General features: G+C 42.1%; 1 protein-coding gene across 1 annotated transcript in view; it reads right to left on the minus strand.

Annotated features, from left to right (window-relative positions):
- tns1b (tensin 1b) overlaps nt 1–20,928 on the minus strand; it is a 158,429-nt gene that overhangs the window by 26,237 nt on the left and 111,264 nt on the right. The window contains 10 exon segments of the mRNA XM_073473289.1: nt 10,589–10,705; nt 11,026–11,091; nt 11,283–11,412; nt 14,560–14,635; nt 15,972–16,032; nt 16,117–16,229; nt 17,169–17,252; nt 18,259–18,323; nt 20,573–20,695; nt 20,779–20,829. Coding sequence (XP_073329390.1) covers nt 10,589–10,705; nt 11,026–11,091; nt 11,283–11,412; nt 14,560–14,635; nt 15,972–16,032; nt 16,117–16,229; nt 17,169–17,252; nt 18,259–18,323; nt 20,573–20,695; nt 20,779–20,829 — 886 coding nt within the window.

The raw sequence follows: 20,928 nt of genomic DNA on the forward strand, positions 1-20,928 counted from the left end.
AGCTATTAAAGTAATACTGTGGCTTTGTAAATGATCTACACAAGAGGCTATTAAATCTTCTGAGGTGGTTTAATCAGACTTATAAAGATCAGACGAGGCTAATGAATTAAAATAGTCAGCGGGGGAGCTCATGAACCTGATACCTGATAAAAAATAATGCAACACTTAAGTTTTCTTAGTGGCTTACTCATTGTGCAATCACAATCCATCTCCAACCTCGATTCCAAGAAATATGGGACGCTGTGTCAAACATAAAACAGAATGTGATGATTTGCTGATTCTTTTCTGACATATAATCAATTGGAAACAGTACAAAGACTGTATATTTAATGTTTTACCTCATCATTGATTTTTTAAATATATGCTTATTCTATACACGCAACACGTTTCGAAACACCTGTTTGGAATATCCCACAGGTAAACAGGTTCATTGGTAACAGGTGATAGTATCATGATTGGGTATGAATGTCTCATTGGTCACATGACAAGATGGGGCGACGCTCGCCTCATGATTGTGTAGCGTCCCAACTTTTATGGAATCGGGGTTGTACAAAACAAAGTAATAAGCTAAATGCTATCGATGGGTATTCTCAGTACATTACTGCAAAAGCACACCAGGATATACGGTATGTTTAAGTACAGTTCAGTTGTTGCCAACATCGACAGTCACAAAATGCTTAGTCAAATGTAAGTACAGGAACTCGCTCTGGCTTAATGAACACTTGCCCTGCAGCTCATTAAATATACATGACAGATTGCTGAATCAATGTGTGAGTGCAAACTCGCCAGGACTGGGAAAAACAAAGGACAAGGTAATGGAGGCTGATTTCCAACAAAGCGAAAATACTGACTGATGTTTATATGGATGCTCTTTTCACCTGAAATACACAAATGTACTTTGAAGTTGTACTCAAAGTCAATTTTCAAATATAACATTCCTCATATCCAAGTATATCCAGGCCTCAGTATTTAAAAGCTCTCTGCAACACAACCGGTAACCTGACACCAGTATTGGTCAGAAGTAGTGACTATTTTTGACACAACTATTACTGAAAACAAACACAAAGCACGGACACGACCAACACAGACACCATGTGCTATATATCAGCCAGACAGTTCATCCATGCAGAGCATTATGTTTCACTCTGGATGAGGTTGAGTCTCAGGAAAAGTCATTAGTGGTCGTTAGCAGCAGGGTTGCGTAGGGAAAATCTTTGGGGCCAAATGAGGAGAGCGTCTGATGAGCTGGCTGTAACTATCTCGTTCTAGAGGTGAGGAGAGGCTTTGATGGGCTAACTCTTGCTAAATTTAGTCTGGAGACACTACAAAGACAGAGCCACTTCATTTTGCCAGGAGCCTTGATAGGTTATGCAGATCCTCCTCGAAGCAGCTCTCGTCAGGTCCTGTTCTGATCAACATCCTGGTTAGTGCTTCAGACACGAGCTGGCCTTGCTTGATCAGATACTTCCTGATATGAAAGCTGTATTCATGTGATTCTTGTGCCTTCAGGCGACCAAAGCTTTGTGATTGTTGGGATGTAGAATTTCCAGTGTCGCAAATCATTGTTTTCACTCTTCACTTTTCAAAAAGAGATGAAGAGCAGAGCATGATGGCGTAAAAGCAATTCATAGGTGGTATTTTTAAGCATTTCATAATACAAGAATAAGATGTGAGGTAGTGGTGGTCCACGCTTTTGTGGTGGTCCAAGTTTTTGTGGTAAAAAGCATTTCTTGGCAGCCTTGATTGGCTGGAGAAAAAGATGTTTTTAATGACTTCTGCTCGATCAGTCATTGTATCACCAGCCAATTCTTAGTACCTACCAGCAAGAAGGGGGAAAAAAAGAGCAGGATGGTATGACATTCACAAAGGTTATCTCTATCTCTGCACATCCAATCCCCAATCGGGATGGCCATGACACAACACCAGCTCTCTCCCTTCCTGTTGGTTGGCACAAACCGGAGGCACCACCACCAGGGGCTGAATCCGTACAGCGGTTTGACCGTTTGCCACCATCTGCAATCCTAAACCAACCGATGAAGAAAAATGGACTTGGCCTGTATCTGTTCTTTGAAGTTACTGGCAGTATAATGGCCAGTAAAACACCACACTTGTGCAGTGAAGAACACAGTGTTATGACAAAGACCAGGAAAGGCTGGTGCATGAATAGAACTCTCTTTAAAAAGAGAGATAATAACATGGGCGGAGAGGCCAGTGTTCCCAATGGAGCCAAAATGAAAGCGTTTGAGTTCATGCTGAAAAATTAGTCCCTTTTTGCCTGTGAAGTTCATCTCCCGTGTCCATCCACCCCTTGGCTCAGGAGGGGTCTTTTTAGTAAGCTAACTGACCCGTGCAGACGGATGCCCCGGGCCAGCAACACACCCGTAACAAGACAGTGGTGCCTAATAAAGAAAGTGCAACTCTTGGTCTTCCTGTCCTTGCTTTTGCTCAATTCCTAGAGAATAAGCAAAAACATTTAACAGGAAAAGGGTGAGGGCGGCCAGCTGCAGGACAAGTGCCTATGAAAAGCCTCCTTACAACGTGTAAGCACTTCAGGCATCCCATCCTGTGAGAAAGGTGTGTATTAATGTTCGACTGTCAGCGAGAAAGAGTGGCAGTCAAGCACTGTCGACAGTTAAGACTTGAATTTACCATTTACTTATAAATGTCCTTGTTAAATAACATATCATCCACAAGAAATAGTTTACTGTTGACCGAGATTAAGTGATTTCTAACTGTTTCCCTCAGATAGTGCACCGACATCAATGGATCAAAGACCAGTGAAAGCAGATCTAGTGAGAAAAGCTTGTGGAAAGTGATCATGATTAATTATGTCCTGGCTCTGCAATGGCATTTTTAGCCAGATCAGCTGTGTAAAGATGGCTGGAGAAAAAAGGAGGAGGGAGAGAGAGAGAATGTCTGGCCAACAGCTGGAGTGAAGCTGCATCTGCGAGGAGGCAACAGACCGCTCATTCATTCCTACACATTATGGACGACAGATAATTAGCGCTCTCTTCCCCGGGGATTAGCAATGTCTGCAAAGACCTTTTAGAGACTCACGCCATAGTACAAACATACAAGTACAATGACTGTTAGCTTCTGTTACTGCACATCCAAAGCTAGAAAACCTCTGTCTGAGAAGTTGCTATCATATTCAAGGCGGCACACAAGCATTGGCCCCACAGTCAGTTGTTGTCGCCCAGTAGAACCTCCTGCCCCTGTGCCCCCGCAGCCAAGGTCCAAACGGGGACACTCCACAACACAAGGCACTTGTTGTCTCTTTGTGTCCGATGCAGTCCTTCCTAGAAGGCATTTATTTTTTTCTGTCTTGGCTGTTTTGCGATGGGAGCTGAGCAAAGTTTGGAGTCAAAGCAGCCTAATCCTTCCCAAAGCCTCAGACCAGACTGAGGGATTGATACGGAAGCCTGTTGCCAACACAAAAGACCAGACTTCTGCATCTTCTTGGAGCAACGCCAAAGCCTGACAATGTCTATGTTACGATGGGAAACATTCCTATGGCGCAACTTGGCTGTTAGCATCAACGGGAACGGTTGTCAGAGTCGGCTGAGAAGTGACGGATGCCAGAATTTTCAGGTCAGCAGATGTCACGGGAGGTGGACAGCTGCCGTCCAGAGCCTGATGTTCACACTCAAATCAATTCACACAGACATGTACAAGTTAATCGAATTTTCATTTGATCATGAAAAAACTCATCTGGAACAGAAGGGGTACCATAACAACGTCTACAGGATGGATCAACCCAACCATCAAAGGAGGGATAGAAGATAACACTATCCCATCTTGACCCATGATCAAGATACTGACTCCAGATCAAGAGTGCGACTCTGCACATGCGCTCCTCCTTGTGGGGGTCAATAAATTCAAATATTAGATTAGTATTACCACTGGAGCTAGTCCTGCATGATATGAGGAAATGCAATGTGAGATGACACTGTTCATATTAGCTCTTCTCTCCCCCCACAGCCATCAAGCTAGCTAACCTCAAGGTCAACAACAAATAGACAATTGATCTGAAGGTAGCTGATGGCTAGCTGGGGCTTTATCTGATCGGCCAAATGGTGTGAATGCATGGCACATAATTGAAATGATTTATCTTATTCATTACGTTTTATTCAGGCTTTTGTGATAAATAAAGACACACAGGGGGTATTTAAGGTCCACTTTGAGTTGGGACATTTTGGGATTGTAGGTTTGTCGGTTCGCCATCCTAAAGTGTCAGTATTTGACGAGTTGGGAATGAGACTCAGAAATCAACTTTCTTACAAAATGAACCTTTAAAATTAGTATTTCAATAATTATTCTGAGCTGAGAGTAGCTGAAGAACCAGGTGACACAGAGGTGACGCAACACCAAATTCCTAAAGAATTATTAAATACTAAGGAATTATTCAGTTTGGCGACTGTAATATGCCAAATTTAGGAACATCTCTACAACAGTGCATTCATTTTGAATTAGTAATGGTTATATATCACTGCTGTCTGCAGTAATTTACTGCTCACCTGCTCCTTGAAATACTCTTGGACCATTTGAATCTCAGTCATCCGTTGGGACGAGACGGTCTCAGCAGTGATATCATCCTGTTGCATCAACTTCCATCTCCACCAAAGATTATATAAGTCCCCCTCTGACTCCACCTCTGTCTGTCGCTCAGCAGGCAACACAAATACAGACTTGAATTTGTCTTGACTCATTTGAACCTCGGATTCTTAAGAATGTAGCAACAAGAAGTCTGTGCCCAACAGGGCAGGCATGGTCAGCTCATCCCTTCTGCTGGATGAGTTAAGGCTGTGAGGACATCTCCCTGTGACTAATGTGTGTGGGATCAAATACGAAGCACTGACCTCCTGGAGAGAGTGTGCAAAACAACACACACACACACACATCTGGGCTGCCACTTGTCAACACAGGGAAATGCTTATCGGACCTTGGATAAACAGTAACTTAATGGCATCAGAAAATATGCTTACATAGAGAAATCAAGGACACTTCAGTTGTGTTGTTTTTCAAATTTGCTACAGTGGCTGAAAACTTCATTTCACACAGCTCAAAACACTTCAAGGGCCTTCGTGTACTGTTTAATAATAACACTGATTTATTACACTTTGAATCTTACTATCGCGAAAAATAGCTGAGATCTGGGAACAATTAAAGTTGACCACAGTTGAACCAGGAAGTTGGATGTTTGGGTAATAATTGAACCGCTTGCATTAGTTTTTTCTTCCAAATAAGTCTGCTAATTTTCTGTTTATTTAAAACCTGCACGCTATTTAGACTTGTTGACACATTCCCAGATCTCAGCAAATAACTTAGTAAGTACAATGCTCTCATTTCTGATAGAAATAATGGCCAAAACTACAAAAATAGAGCTAAGATGTAATACATTTAAATGATCCTTTAAGCCAATAAAAGCAGACTGCCATATGTGCCTCCATGTCTCATCAGGATTTGATAAAAGCATTTGTAAAAGATTAAACTTCAAAGAATAACTTTCCATGTTAGTGTGGTTGAAACAGTAAAAGAAAGGGTTGTGCAACACAATGTGGCCAAGTGTTTGGATAATAGACAACCTGATGTCAATAAGTAATTAAGTGCATTTTGAGATAAAAGTAGAAAATCAAGTTTCTGGTTTGCTGAGCATGCTACTCACATGTTGTGAAAGGCGTCAGCTGCTTGAATTTGTGACCACTTTTCCCTCCGACGTTACAAAGAGCAGACGACAAACTGGACACAGGTTGACTACTGAGCTCTTCAACAGCTTGGAAAAAAGGGGAAATCGAAGAAATGCTGGACTCTAACTCAACATGTAACTCTTAGAAACTGTCTGTCTGTGCTGCGCAGCAGCGTGCACAAACCCACACTGACATTCTCTGTCACTCCTCCTCCTGTGAATGTGTGCACAAAAGAGCTTCACAGTCGAGCGGAGGAGTCCGCTTTAACTCCTCCGACTCCTCAGAGGAGAGATAGGGGTACTCAGTGGCAGTTTAAGACTGTGTGAGATTCAACACAAGTTTTGACCAAATGACAAGAAGTCTGTTCAGAACCAGAAAGGGAGAGATTCAAAAAAGTGCCCAAACACTGACCCCAGATTGGTTAAGTTTCACTTTTGTTGCGGTTTTTCCACAGCCAAGTCTGCATCTTAATAAAATGGTTTGGTAGAAAAAAGGCAGCAAAGCTTATTGCTAATATAGCAGTGTGAAATATATCAATATATGCAATAAAATGTCCCCAACAAAATCTAAATGAAACACTCAAAACAGTAACTAATGCTGAAAAAATCATCAGCATCACTGAAGAATAAGCTGCCCAGGAGTTTCACCCAACAGTGACCCTTTTCTGTGATTAAATGTTGAAAAAATATCTCTTCTCCTCATATTTTTATCTCTGTCCCCTCAAATTGTCTGTCTTTGCTCTCCATAATTTTCTTTTATTTATGTCTCAGTTTGTTTTTGTCTCTAATCTCTCGTCCCAATATGCCAGATATGCAGCGGCTTGGCCAGCTGAACCAATCACTGGGACTGAATGGTAAACAACAACAGAACATTCCACCAAACGACTATCAATATCCACGGAGGAAAACATGATCCGCCCTTCACCGTCAGAACACTGCAGAACTCATGCTGCACAAAGCTAAACATGATGGTTATTATCGGCATGTTGATGACCAATGTCCTCGTCGGTTTTTGATCATGTCGTTAGTTAAGCTGCTTTTAGCGCGACAATAACAAACCACAGCCTCTTAATTCAGATCACTGACACCACGACGTCGGCGCAGCACAGCGAGGGTGCCAACACAGAGCAATTAACCAAGAATATACAGGGGGTCATCAACATCATCTGGCAAAGCACTGCAATAAAACACACAAAGTCCACATCCCTGTTTTATTACTTTGTGAAGAGAATGACGTAGATCTACAGTTTAGCATGAAATCACACAGTCAAGGGGAATCAGAGGGTTGTTGCTGCTGTTTGAGAACCATTTTTGAAATATTTTTGGATCTGATGCACCTTCAAACTGAACTTCTTGGATTGTTTTTCATCTCCTTGAAGGCTCTACGTTGGGGATATAAGTCAGAGGGTTGCATATGGCGCTGAGGTCCCGTCAGGTCAAAAGGACCATGTCCAAGTGCATCCTCGACACAAACCGACTTGTTTAACGACTATGGATTTGATCACCACAGTTGTGCCATTCCTTTTGATAATTACAATTGTGTTATTTGTGTAAAAGTTGTGGTGACCTCCGATGTTTTGGATATTTTCATGTGTTTATGCAAGGTGCAGGCATGACAAAAATCCCTGTGCTGAAACTCACCCGCAGCAGCTGTAGCTGTTTTTACAGAATAAACACAATGAAAGTCGACATCAATCTTTAGAAACCAACAACCACACGGACAGAAGTTACCCAATGTTGAACCCAACAAAACATTGGCCCTATAATTTAAAGGCTTTATGCAATGCCTCGATAAGCAAAGAGGGCATAAAACTTGTTGTAAGTAGCCTCGCGCTTTCCTCACAAAAGCAGCTGCAATCGGGACAAACTGCAAACCCGACAACAACAACAATCCTTTTTGTTGCTAACTAACACTTGTGAAGATATACATCCCCCCGGCTCTAAAAAGCCTCTCTGTCAGAGGAGCTAACTGCCTTTCAGCACTGAACAAGTGTGAAGCCAAGTGACAGTGGAAACACTCCAGTTTCCTGGAAACCCCGTCCCTTTTGTGCCTGTGTGAGGGAACCATTTTTAACTGTTACTTTAAATGCTATTTGCGAGCCGAGCCCATTTAAAATGCAGCGCGTGTCACTAAATAAAGTCACCGCACAAAAGGCTGCTTACAGGACGCGATTGAAGTCTTATCGAGCACTCGGAGTCTGAAGGAGCTAAATAAGAGCCAGTGATTGTGTGTGTGTTTGCGTGTGTTTGTGTGCATTTTTGTGTTTCGTACGCTCGATTGAGTTTATCATGTGTTTGAGGCTCATGTCTAAAGCTGCGAATGCGTTTGTGTGATGCCATTAAAGACAAATTCAGCCTTGACCACAGTATCACCAGATGACAGGATGACGCAAACACACACACACACACACACTCACCTCCACTGAAACAGAATGAGAGGGGACTTACACCTATTCTATTTTAGCGAGGCCTATTTCAAGCTGCCGCCGACCGTGTGGTAGACACTTTATGGGCAGTGATAGAAGGTAGCCAAGTGACCTCTGACCTTTGGCTGTCTGGAGCTCTAATAAAAACACTCAGGGGGGGAATCAGGGACGTTAAACCTCTTCTAAAAAGTCACTTTGTCTGTTTTTTTTTATGTAATCGTCCTTTTAACTTACAGACACTGGTCATTTTCATAATCATGGTGGTCTAAACAGCAATAACTCTGCGGTTGTGGTATCATCAGTGAGTTCCTGGACAGTGTTGATCTGCACTGCAGACGGTCACATCACACTTATCAGTGCTGATCTATGACCAAACATAACTTTCCCACATTCTGTCTCTTAGTATTGGCCAGTTGTTTTATCTCTGTGTGTGCCTGTGTTGTTGTTGTTGTTGCCAGTTTATTAACTGACGAGTTTACTGACAGACTGACATTAGTAGAATGTAACTAAGTACGTTTACTTAAGTACTTAAGTAGCTTCACTTTTGAGGTACTTTCTTTACTTCCACCTCATAACACTTGAAAGGAAAATACTGTACTTCAATATATCTATTTGAGATAGTATATATATTATAAACTCTAGTCTCTAGTTGCATCCCAAATTAAGATTTAATATACAAAACATTTCCGTCAAGTAGAAGCAAAACGCCACTAAACCCCTGCAGGTGTTGACCCCTGCATGAGCTGATATCATAGACTGCAAAATCAATGCTGGATCATGCAGAAAATTACTGTGCAAGTACTGTATCTGTTAATAATCATTTACACGTGAACCTAGGATGCCTGTATGCATTTACAAGATGACAATCCTTCCCCTTTATTGGTTATGTAATACCACCGAGACAAGAGTTTTTTCACGCGCAGCAGACAGGAGTAAAGTTATCCCAGTGGTTTAAAAACAAGCTGACCATCACGACCCTCGCGGGACAAAACAACAGGCTGGCTGCTATCACTCAGGGCGTAGCGCTGCTTCCCTTTTTGGGTGGCAGAGAAAGTAGCACTTTGGTCACAGAGTGACCACCGCTCCCTCAACAGGAAGGCTCTGTCCATGCCTGTGGCTCAACCCAGGAATGTCTCGCACTGCGCTCCGCTCCCACAGGGCCTCGGGCTGCTCCGTGGTCAGACTTTCACCACAAATGAATTCAGCGGTATCAGAGCTTCTCCTGCATTTCAAAACATGATTTATTGTTTACATCTTGGACAGCTTGAACAACCTCATAATGATGATATGAGTTGATTTTTGATACTTGTAGGGCCTGAACACAAATAAGCTGATATTTGATCTACTCTGTACTTGTTATTTACATTTTAGTCCAGCGTTGATATGATTGTATTGTATTGTATTGATAAATTAATGTTGCAGCTGGTAGAGGTAGAGCTCATTTTTAATGACTTCATATACTGCTGGGCAGCTTGTTAATTTCAATAAAGTTTTACTTGTATCTATGATAATACATCATGATGTATTTTGTTGATTCTGCAAGTAACTAAAGTGATCAAATCATTGCAGCGGAGTAATAAAACACAATATTTGCCTCTAAAATGTAGTGAAGTGGAAGTTCACAGAAAATGTAAATATTCATGGGAAGTACAAATACTAAAATTATTACTATTATTATAAAATTATACTTAAGTACAGTACTTGAGTAAATGTATTAGGTACGTTCTAGCCCTGGCTTGAACTTAAATGTGACTTGAGTATGACCCTGTCGCGTGGGAGTTTTAACGAGATGAAAGTGTGAATAAGTCTTTAAACTCCATTAGGAAGCGGCTGAATCCGTCCTCTGTGTCACGCACAAAGACAAAAACAGCCTTGTTCCAGGGGTCAGCTGGGTTACAGGCTGTGTGTGTGTCTGTGTCAGTGTGTGTGTGTCTGTGTGTGTGTGAGAGAGATTGACAAAGAAAAGACAGAAACTAAAATAGGATCCTGACTTCCTCTCAGCCACACTGACATGCATTTCCACAGTCACATGTAGAGTTTACATAACATTCATTAAAAGTGAACTTTTACCTAAAAAGTTCTCTAAAAATAAATTTCAGGATCGAATCCACTCACTGACACAGAGAGCTAATAAAGACAGCTTGTGCAGGTGATTGTTGGAAATTGAATCCTAGTGAGGCGGACTCACAATTCACAAAAAAAGTTAAAGCAATCCAGCGGTAATGAGTCACGAACGGTTACATGACATCCTAAAGTGGCTGCAATGAGCACGGCTGTAAGGAGGCAGTGTAATTAACAACCCTGTTAACTTTACGACACACATGAAGGGGGGCAGGAGGAGTTTCACCTTCTCTGTGCTGGTCGTATGTAATTATTTTAAATTGTGCCGTATGTGCAACAAGGTCAGAAAGTCAAGACCCAATCAATCTTCATAACGAAGTACTCTCTCTGGCAGCGTGTGTCCTCCTGGACTTACCGTCTGTGGTGTCCTCGCAACCCTGATTGAAGTTCTCGTAGGAGTCCCAGCGGATCAGAGAGTCCTGTGTGTTGTAGTCGACGGAGACGCTCGGCCCGTTCTCCAGGTGGTCCACACCTTGACCAGAGGTACGAAGAGACAGAGCAGAAGATGTGAATGTCTTTAAATCGCCTTAAGGTCTAATAACCTGGGAACCAGACACATCTGTGAACCCGACCATCCTGTTCAGACAGATTTCCACCAATCTAGGTCGATGTCAAGCCAGTCACAAATGTAATACAACTAATTTGCATCTGCGAATAAGTCTACTAGCTTCATCCCTGTTCAAACATTTAGCCGGGATCTTTTTTCTGCATGTCATCTCGCTCTCTTTCCCCCCCAACATTTCCTGTCTTCAATAAGTATGAAAGTGAAATATTGGACACATTGATTCTTACCATGTATCTTCTCAGGTCCAAAGGAGAAAATAAACTCCACCTTTCCATATTCTGGAAACCTTTCATCTGCACACAGGAAACAAGAAAAAATTATTACATTTACACCTTTAATCATGACGGCAGCCAATAGAAAGCTAGAAAACTGATTTTATCTCATTGATTACTCACTATGACACAAAGTTTCCAAGCTTGTTTGCACACACATTATAACGACAGTCGTCATTGTGGATATTCCGCGGATTTTTCCTTTTTCTCACCTTTGAACGTCTCATCGAGCTCGTCCTTCCCGAAGACGATCCCCAGGTCGTGAACGGCGCAGGTGTGGAACTGCACCCTGAATATCACATCTCGGCACGGGCTGCGGTAGCGCTTGTGGTAGCACTTGAGCTGTGAAGTGAAAAACAATCAGAGGAAATTCAAACAAAACTGAACGGTAGCAGCTTTTTCACCCACTCAGCACTGAGTTTATCAATGCTGATAATGTCAGGATATCAAGCGAACACAACATGAAAAGATGTTTGTGAACCACGAGCTGGAGACATGCCAGCTCCGTTCAGTGCTTGTTCCTTCTTAAACTGACTCAGAGCAAGAAAAAACAGTCAAGACCTTTACATACATACATCCCTCGTAATGTATGGCCTCTCCACAAGCATTATTATCCAAACTGTTTAAGAGCAACACTAAAACTCCACACAGGAAAATCTTCTCCATCCCTCCTGCTGTTTCCTGACGGGCAGCCTGGACCTGTTAGTTTTTAACGAGGACCTCACATTTACAGGTACCGGAGGAATATTTAGCCTCGACCTGAACAGCTCACAAACCGTGGCTGTAAATAATAAATAAAACTGAGAAACATCCTTCTGTTGCAGCGCCATTTTTGACATAATTGTACAGAATTTGCCGTAATTAAAAAAATGACCATGTGAGGAAAGCACCAGCTAAAAACTCAAGGAGTTTTCTCCCGTGTGGCCGAACAAGCCCAAAACACATGAGGTCCCCAAATCCAAACAAGCACATAAAGAATCGCGGATGAGAAGAAGGCAAAGTAGAATATCCTGTGGCTTAGTGCAGCTCTCTGGGATCTGGTGAACCTCCCACTGAGGGGGTCCGCTTCAGCAAAACAGTGCTGGTGAGCCAGAACAAAAAATAGAAAAAAAAAGGCGAAAGAAAACATTAATTTTTTAGCTTTTTAAAGCCTGAACACATTTCTTTTTCACGCACAGGCTTAAAAACACAAGCCCCTCTCTTTAGTGCCACTCTCATGTCTGTATATAGCAATTAATCAGCTAGCTTAGCTTAGCTTAGCATAAGGACCGGGAAAATAAGGTGAAAAACTAGTCAGACGCAACTTTAAAGCTCTAATAAACACTAATAAACATTTGCTTTTTTCCAAACAAAATTTTAAAAATGTGCAGAAAGTCACAGCCAAGGAACAGACCAGCACACAACCCTTCATGTATTAAAGGGACAGTTCACCCCGAAATCCTTGTCTGTAGTGTTATTTATCCATTTAGATTGTTCTGGTGTGATTTGGAGAGGGTTGGAGATATCAGCCGTAGAGACGTCAGCCTTCTCTCAAACATTATGGAACTAGACGACACTCAGCTTATTGATTTTGGTGTGAACTGTTCGTTTGATCATAAAGTTTTGGAGATGTCTTTTAATGTTGGTCGGAGGTCTGCTAGCTGATTCTGGATGCTTCTTGGCTAAGTTTAAGCATTTCCTGGCAGTAGCTTCATACTTAAAGTACAGTGAGTGGTACCGTTTTTCCAATCTAACTCTCAGCAAGAACGTGAGTAAGCATATTTCCCAAAATGTTGAGCTGTTCCTCCACAGTTCTGATATCTTAAACTGAACTTGGAATTAAAAGTGACTAAAGCTGGCCAATAACAGAAGAAAATAGCCAAAACCTGAAGGATTAAAAGTATATTTGTAAATATTTTCCTCTGTGATTATCCTGATTCATCTAACCATTCAGTGATTAGAATTTTTTTGGCAGTCATAACATTCACGACTCAATCCCGGCTGTACAAACACACACCAGCAGGAGCTACACCGCATTCTGACTAATGTCTCTCCCATTTGGCCACACGGCCACAGCTCACATCCTCTGCGTTATTTGAATAATAACGAGCATCAGCAGCTGCGGCTCGGTCAGATGATGCATCCAGCAGAATCCATTAGTCCGTCTTAAATAAAGGATGAGATATGAGCTCGGCTCTGAGGAGCCAAAACAGATCAGTAAGTGCTCCTTTGAAAATTCTCCACGCTGACATTATGAGCCCCGAGGACATCTCACGGATAACGTTATGGCCCTGAGTGACAGCAGAAGCAGAAACGTTGCTGATGTGTGCAGTTCTTCTGCTTGAACGACATGCAAAATAAGCCACAGGTGCTGCTTTAATGAGACCTTTCTTCAAATGGATCCAGAATGCTTATATAAAAAAAAATCTCTCACACGGAAGTAAAACCATCCATTTGTAAGAGGATTATGTCATGTTAAAACAGTACTGTGTATCCCAAACGCTGTTGGAGAGGAAGTACGCGGCCATTTTGACGTCATGCTTTCCAGCAAACATTACTGTGTGCTAATGAGGGTCTATAAACTGAGGAACAGGACCCGGTCCAACTGTCTTCCCCCAGGTTTTTATGGCCCTGTTTCTTCTGTGATTGGACACTATAAACTGCTACAGCACACGCATTTAGCGCGTACAAGAAATGTCAGATTGGAAAAACCAACAGGATTCCCTCATTACTAATAAACAATAAAAATCGGTGCATCCTCTGTACAGTTCTCATTTCACATCCATTTATTTTTCTTTCCTTCTGGCAGAGGTAGCACGCTGGAAAAAAGTAAGACAATAAACTCTGTCTGCTGCTGGCTTCACACCAGTTAACCCAGTAAAATAAGGAAAAAATGTTCTCCAGCAGTGTTTCCACTGTGTTTCCTAGTTGAGACTCACAGAGAGTGATACAAACAGCTGAGACATTATCCAGAGGGTCTGTTCAGACCCGGTGTTAACATGAGACCAGAGTGATCCGATTACAAGTGGACAGCTCTAAGTACATGTAGTTCACTGTAATGCAAATGATGTGTTTGGACTCTCTAAACCAGCCAGTGTTAGCAGCAGATGTTTGTGAACGCACTCTTCAAACTGATCTAAGCACTGAACAACAACATCCCCAGACAGCAAAATGTTGAGTTAGGAGAAACTTTATAAACTTTGTGAAACACTGTCAGTGACAAAGTCTTAAATATTTGGGCCTTCTTGTAAATTCGGCAAATTTTATAAATGAACTTGTTTCTTTCTTCTGTGTAAAAATCATAGTGTCCTGCTCTGTAAAAGATCTGTTTTTTTGCATATTGAACGGGGGAGTGGTCACCTGAGATGCATGTTGATGCCAGGTGTGAACTCACAGACTTAAAGCTGTCCACTTATGAACGGATCACTCAGGATGGATAGTAACACCAGGTCTGAACAGAGCTTGAGATTTGACTCGTTTCATGTCTTTTTCATCCTGTGCCATTCTTACCAGAATGTCCCCTTTCAGAAGAAGTCCAGGTTCGATGGTGATGCAGATGCTGGTCTGGCTGTCACCTTGAACATTACTGCAAAAGAAAACAGCAACATGTCAGACAACAAGCCCACTGATCCCAGTCCAGTCCATCTCATCGGTTCTCTTTTTTGATGTTGCTTGCGTGCAACCCACGCGCACATGATCCACATCGTCAACTAACAATCCCTTATTTGCTCTAACAGTGGCCGTAACCACAGCGCAGTGCTGGGCTAATTTTGGGGTATTAGCGTCTACATGATTGTCTAACTGGGAGAGTGAGATCAAAGAGTGCAGAGTGCTAATGGGGATCATGTGAGAAGAAGTGGGGAGGAATATGATTCAGGGAGTCTCGGGGTGTATGTGCAGTGACAGTTTCACACTTAGTTACTGTGTCGGCTGTGAACGTGTTTATAGTGTTGACACTTTTGTAAGAATAGACGGAGTAGAAACACCAGCAGGCGTTAGTGTTTACAGTAGTGACTTCATAACAGCTCTACAGTTAAAATGGGGGGAAAAGACTGTCATTAACCTCATTTTTAGCTGCAGCAGGAAGCTGTTTTCAGCAAAGAAGCTCTGCTAATCCTCCTGTAGTTTTACCTTCCCAGCGCCAAACACTAGAGGTACAAAGTTAGTCACACGCTGGTGAACACTACGAAGCATTTTGCGGCTAAATAGTTCCCAAGGGAGTCGGTGGAGACCAAAACAGAGCTAAAAGGAGAGTGAATTTTGTCCACAAAGTACGCCATTGAACATACTCAACATGCACTGTTACAAACAGGTGGAGGTAAGAAACATCTGATACAGAGTACAAGCTGCAATTTTAGGTATGGAAGCTACACAATAGTTTTGCACAAAAGTTTTCCAGATAGGATCATATCAGAGTCATATTAAACTGTGATACTTTCACATGTGGTGTAAATGTATCCTGTTTCTCTGCAGCCTCACCCATCTGAGCTCAGTACAGCTCTCCTCTCACCCCCCCCTATCCCCAAAACAACAACAGAATAAAAGCCTAGAATCCATTATTTCCTGTCTGGCCCTGGGAACCAGCAGGGTCCTCTGGCAGAAAAACGCTGCAGGCGTCCACACAGATGCCTGTCTGCCTGTTTCATTGGCTCTCCAGTCACAAATAATACCAGAAGTGATTGCGGGATCTAAAAGTAGGGAAAGGAGAGCCTGCAGCTGGGGAGGCTAGCTAAATACAATAATGTGAGGCAAGCAGAGTGTAAACTGGCAAGAGGGATGATGTATGTGTATATTTGGGGGGCAGGGGAGTTAATGGAGAGGCTATAAAGGAAAATCAGGGGTTTTATTATTGAGCCATTGTGAGCTTGCTATCCCTGGAATCTTGTAAAAGCATTTGAGTGTGAGTATGTTTTAAGACTTACTAGATCCCAGATGTGTACACGGGCTGCATGGCCTGGTAGATCTTGAGAAAAGGACGACAACCTAGAACGCAAGAAAGTTGTTAAACGTTAAAGTTATGCGTGTAAAATGCATATGTTTGAGCGCATATCTGTGCATGACACTCACCTCCTTTGGACTCGAAGTTGGGGATGCCGTGCATGATGACGTGGTGGAGGAACAGGGGTTTGTTGTTGATCTTGATGTGTCCGGAGAGCAGGCCGCTGAAGTACTCCACATACCTGAGGAAGGCAAAAGGGGGAGGAAAACTGTATCATCAGTCCTCATCTTTTACAACAAAAGTTTAAAGTTTTAATCCTGTGTTCATCACAACACAGAGGCACGATCTTCGGTTGTAACAACAGTGAATGTTCTTAATTTGTAAAACGTGCAGAATGAGCCAACCTTGCACCTTGTTCTCATTATAAACTCAATTAAATACTTTAAAGCTGCACTAATCATTAATTTGTATCTCAACAATGAACACAGATCAGATGTGTGTAATGCAAAAGTAGAGACAAACCCTCTGAGATTCACCATCATAACTCCTCACTCAGTATCAGCTCTTTGAAACCTTGTTTTGGTTTTCCAGCCCACAAACTGCAGTCTGTTGCACACTGATTACTACACTACAGCAGGCAGCTGTTTGTATTAAAGAAGCTAGTGACTAGCTGGTAAACATAGCAGGGCCCCCACACCTTGTTAAACGTCACAATTCAAGGCCTTTCCGGGTTTAATTCCCTTAAATATAAAGACACAACACGGCATAGTTTGAGACACGGATCAAGGTTAATAACTGTTACGACAACGAGCATTTTATTAATTAGAACTTGCAGACACATGCACATAGTTGAATGTAGTAAAAAGTACAAAAAATACACAAAAACCCTCCAATTTCTTATCTTGCATAAAATATATAAAAGCATGCCCTTTCAATGGCCCTTGTCTGTTTATCTCTGCTTTCAAAAACATTTAATGCTCCGATTTTTTCCATCAAGGCTTTTAATGATCCGTGGGAACTCTGCACTGTGAAGCATTTAGCAGCCATAGGGCAGATTATTTTTGAGGAGTTGGTAGAGGGCAAACCAGACAACATAAGAGTCAATGCTGGATTTTAAATTAATTTAAGCAGCCTCAAATGTTTTACGTTCACAGAAAGACAAGTGGGGGGAGAGACTGACCTTTTCTGAGATGGCTGTCCCACAGGAAGCACTTTGTCTTCATAGAAGCGCTTCATGGCGAACCGGTCCAGAGCCTGATCAGCACTGCAGTGCAACAGAAAGGTTTGGTAAATACATGTCATTCATTTACTTTAAGGCACTTTTACTGTCACACCAGTATATGAAATGCATACATACAGACTCTCAAGTAAAAACAGTAATCATGCGGGTGCATTAAATTCATTTTGACGGTGACTGTCATGACCGAGCGTCCTGTTTTTGATTTCCCTTTTTCCTCTGATGTTTAACAAGATACATGACTATGACAAATAAAAAAAACATCATCAGAGTATATAATGCATAATAACTCTCAGAATAAACATTCATCATATTTCCTATCATGTCATGCAGCGTTAGGCGAGCGTGTCCTGCACACGTCTTAAGATACTGCCGACAGAAGCGGCCTCAGTGTTTACATCCGACAGATTCTTAGTAAAACATCTTAATGCAATATTTTACGTAACGTCGGTTGGTGTTAAGGCATCCGGCTGCTACTTAAGTTTTCAAAGTGACTTCACACCAGCTTTAAATTGACTTGTGGGATAATGGGATTACAGAAATCTAATACTTTCACAGGGAAGAGAGAGTGTTAAGTTTTTTTCCTCTCTCAGAAACAACAGGGAGTCATGCGCTCTTCTGCTGCTTTAATAGTTTTCATCACTGAATGTGCTTCTATTTTAGGGGAAACAAATCCAATAAAAATTAAGAAAAAGCGAGCATTTATAATCCGAGTCTCATGATCTTGTGAATGTTTAAGCTAACTCGTCCCTTTCTGCTTATAATTATTACATCAAAAACGTCTCTCGGGATTTCTCAAGATAAAGTTGTTGTTCTTCGGTCTCGTGTTTTTCCTTCATCACATCTCTGACTCATCTTCAGATGTGGGCTTCAGTCTTGTGATGAACAATTCTGGTTTATCTATTTTTCCCCCCCTTTCTCCCTGTTTTTTAACCATTTGTGTTTTTCTGTTTTCTCCTCCTCTCTTTAACTTTCACTTCACAATGTGCTGCACCTCGACCCTCTGCAGGTAGAGTCGGGGTTATGTTCTCACCTGGCAGATATGTTGCTGTAATGCATGTAGGCAGCCACCACCACGCCGGTTCTGCCTCGGTTGCCCTGAAAAGACATCAAATCATGCAAGAGTCAACTACAGATTTTTATCTTCCAGGCCATGATGGTGTCTCAAGAGCAATTCATAATATTGAACCTTTTTTTAATAAGGTTATTGAGGTGGTGGTGTCAAAACACAAAATAAGAGCCTGAAACCAATGACTAAAGACTATAAAATAGTTAAATCAATTTACTAAAGTTTAAATTTGGACAAAATAATGCTTTAGTGATACTCCAGAAGGGAAATTCAAGTGTTACAGCAGCACAAGGACAGAAATAAGTACAGATAAGAGAGAAACTTAAGGAAAAAATTAGTAATTAAAGTTATAAAGATAAGATCAGAACATCCCTGCATCCTGCAGCTTATATACAATTATTTTTTCTTTATTCTTAATGGTTTTTTACATAATATACTATAATGCATGTTTGATGCTTTCATATAATAATGATACTTTCACTAACGTTACATCGTAGACCTAATGTGCCTGTTGGGCCGCAGACTGAAGAAAGTGACGGCTTGAGTTTACTCAGTTAGTCTAAGCAGCAGTGAGGCGTCTCTGTTAGGTTTATCAAAGATGCTAGCAAAGCTAACAGTACCGTCTGTAACTACAGTTATGGCTTAAAAATTAAAACTCAGAAAGGTCCTCTTTACAGTATTAATAAGGTAATAACAGTAACTCAGAAATATTTAAAGCTAAGCTAGAACGGTGGTTACGTAGTCAAAATTGTCAAGATTTTTCTTTTCTGATTAAAATTTCACACAGTGCCCCTTTAAAATGACAACAAAAATAAACAAGTTCCAGCAGTGACTGCTGTTAGCGTGACATCATGGTGATTCGTCATCTACACGAGAGCAATGCTGCTGCAGTGAAAAGAGTGACTTCAGAACTTTACTACTGTTCTTCCATAAAGTTGGGGAACTCATAAAAGACTTAAACAAAAGATCAAAATCAATGCAAGAGATGTCAGAATATCCCGACTTTGTGCCCCTAGCAGAGGTCAAACCCCTAAATCTCAGGATCCTACATTTCCCACAATGCATCTTTATAACATCTTCTTATTAAGGACCTTCTGCCTAGTGAATGCCCAAATCTTTCCACCCCCCCAGTGTGTAACTCAGGCCCTCTGTAATACATGTACAGTCTCCAACATGAAGTCATCAGAGATATTTTTACCTCCTGAACCACAGAAGACATTTTCACACTGTTTTTACAGGCTTAATAGTGCAGCTAAAGACTTGACCACAACGGACTGTAAAACCGGCGGAGCTACCCTTTAAAGACTCGCTGACGTCAGCAATATCAGTTTCTGCGGTAAAATGTCGATAACACAGCAAACGTGACTTTAACCTGTTGTTTATCTGGTTAAAGACACCGACCGAGCTGAAGTCTGAGCACATGTTACAACAGCAACAGACGAGTCTCAGATTGCATTCGTTCTCCACATCTATCCATCTTCATAACAAGGGTCACTGTGGAGGATAAGTGTGTTCCACATTATAAATATCGCGGGCGCTTAAACAGCGTGGAGCCCAGTGGAAATGATTTGTTGACATGTGGAAACCTAACACGGGGGCCTCGCTTCCTTAGTGACCACCACCAGCCCACACTCTCATGACCGGCGTTACTCAACTGGCAGAAAAAAAAAATAACAGCAGTTGTTATGGCAGCCGACTTTGTTTGCAACCTCCCTGTGGGAACACGTTGGAATGAGTCGCCGAGCCTCGGGATCCGACGGTTAATTCTTGTGTTGCGAAAACACAATCAGAACCACTGCGGGGTTAACGTGAAAATGATTAGGTATTACATGTGGGACCACGGCCTGGTCGCTGCGCTTGGATCCGCTTTTTATGGTTTGTGTCGGCAGACTTAGGAGCCAGATGAGTGTGGTTTGCCGCAAGAGTATAATGTGATGCAACTAAGTTTAGGCAACAACAGGAAAACACTGGCGGACTGCGTTTTTTATGGTATTGTTAAGAGTAAAGGGGTAAATAAACTTAAGCAGCCATGATGAGTGGCCTGCCTTCCCCCTCCTAATTTGTGTTTTCCTAACCCTCGTCCTGCACGACCAAACCCAAACAAGCACACAGAGAGAAGCTCTCTCACTCCACCCTGAATGTTTCAGAGAGGGAGAACGTCATCGCTCACAAAAAACAAAAACCAGCTGCAGCCCTCAGAGGAAGTGGGGAGGGGGGGTCCCGAGAAGAGCCTGAGAGCACCCTCTACTGTCTACAGACACTCGTCTCCAAGCCTCACCTTGTTGTGGATGACCACCACGTTGTGGGAGTCCGCGCTCAGCCACGTGTCCATGGCCTTGCAGATGCTGCAGATTTTGTCCAGGGCCGGAGCGTGGTGGTCGGGCCAGCCAAAGTCCAACACCTGAGGGACGAGAGAGGCTGTCGGTCAAGATAACGGTCGCACGGTACACGAGAGGAGAGGAGAGATCGAGCTGTCAGATTTACCTTCGGGTTAAGTTGGCTGATGTCATAGCGCTTCTCGCTGAGGTTGAAGAGCTGAGGAAGAAGGACGAATAAACCGCATTATTACACATTTTTGTATACTGACAGAGAAGAAGAAATGAAAAAAAAAGATTTAAGACTGTTGATCATTCT

This window comes from Pagrus major, chromosome 9, assembly GCF_040436345.1.
Source record: "Pagrus major chromosome 9, Pma_NU_1.0".
Classification (NCBI taxonomy): domain Eukaryota; kingdom Metazoa; phylum Chordata; class Actinopteri; order Spariformes; family Sparidae; genus Pagrus; species Pagrus major.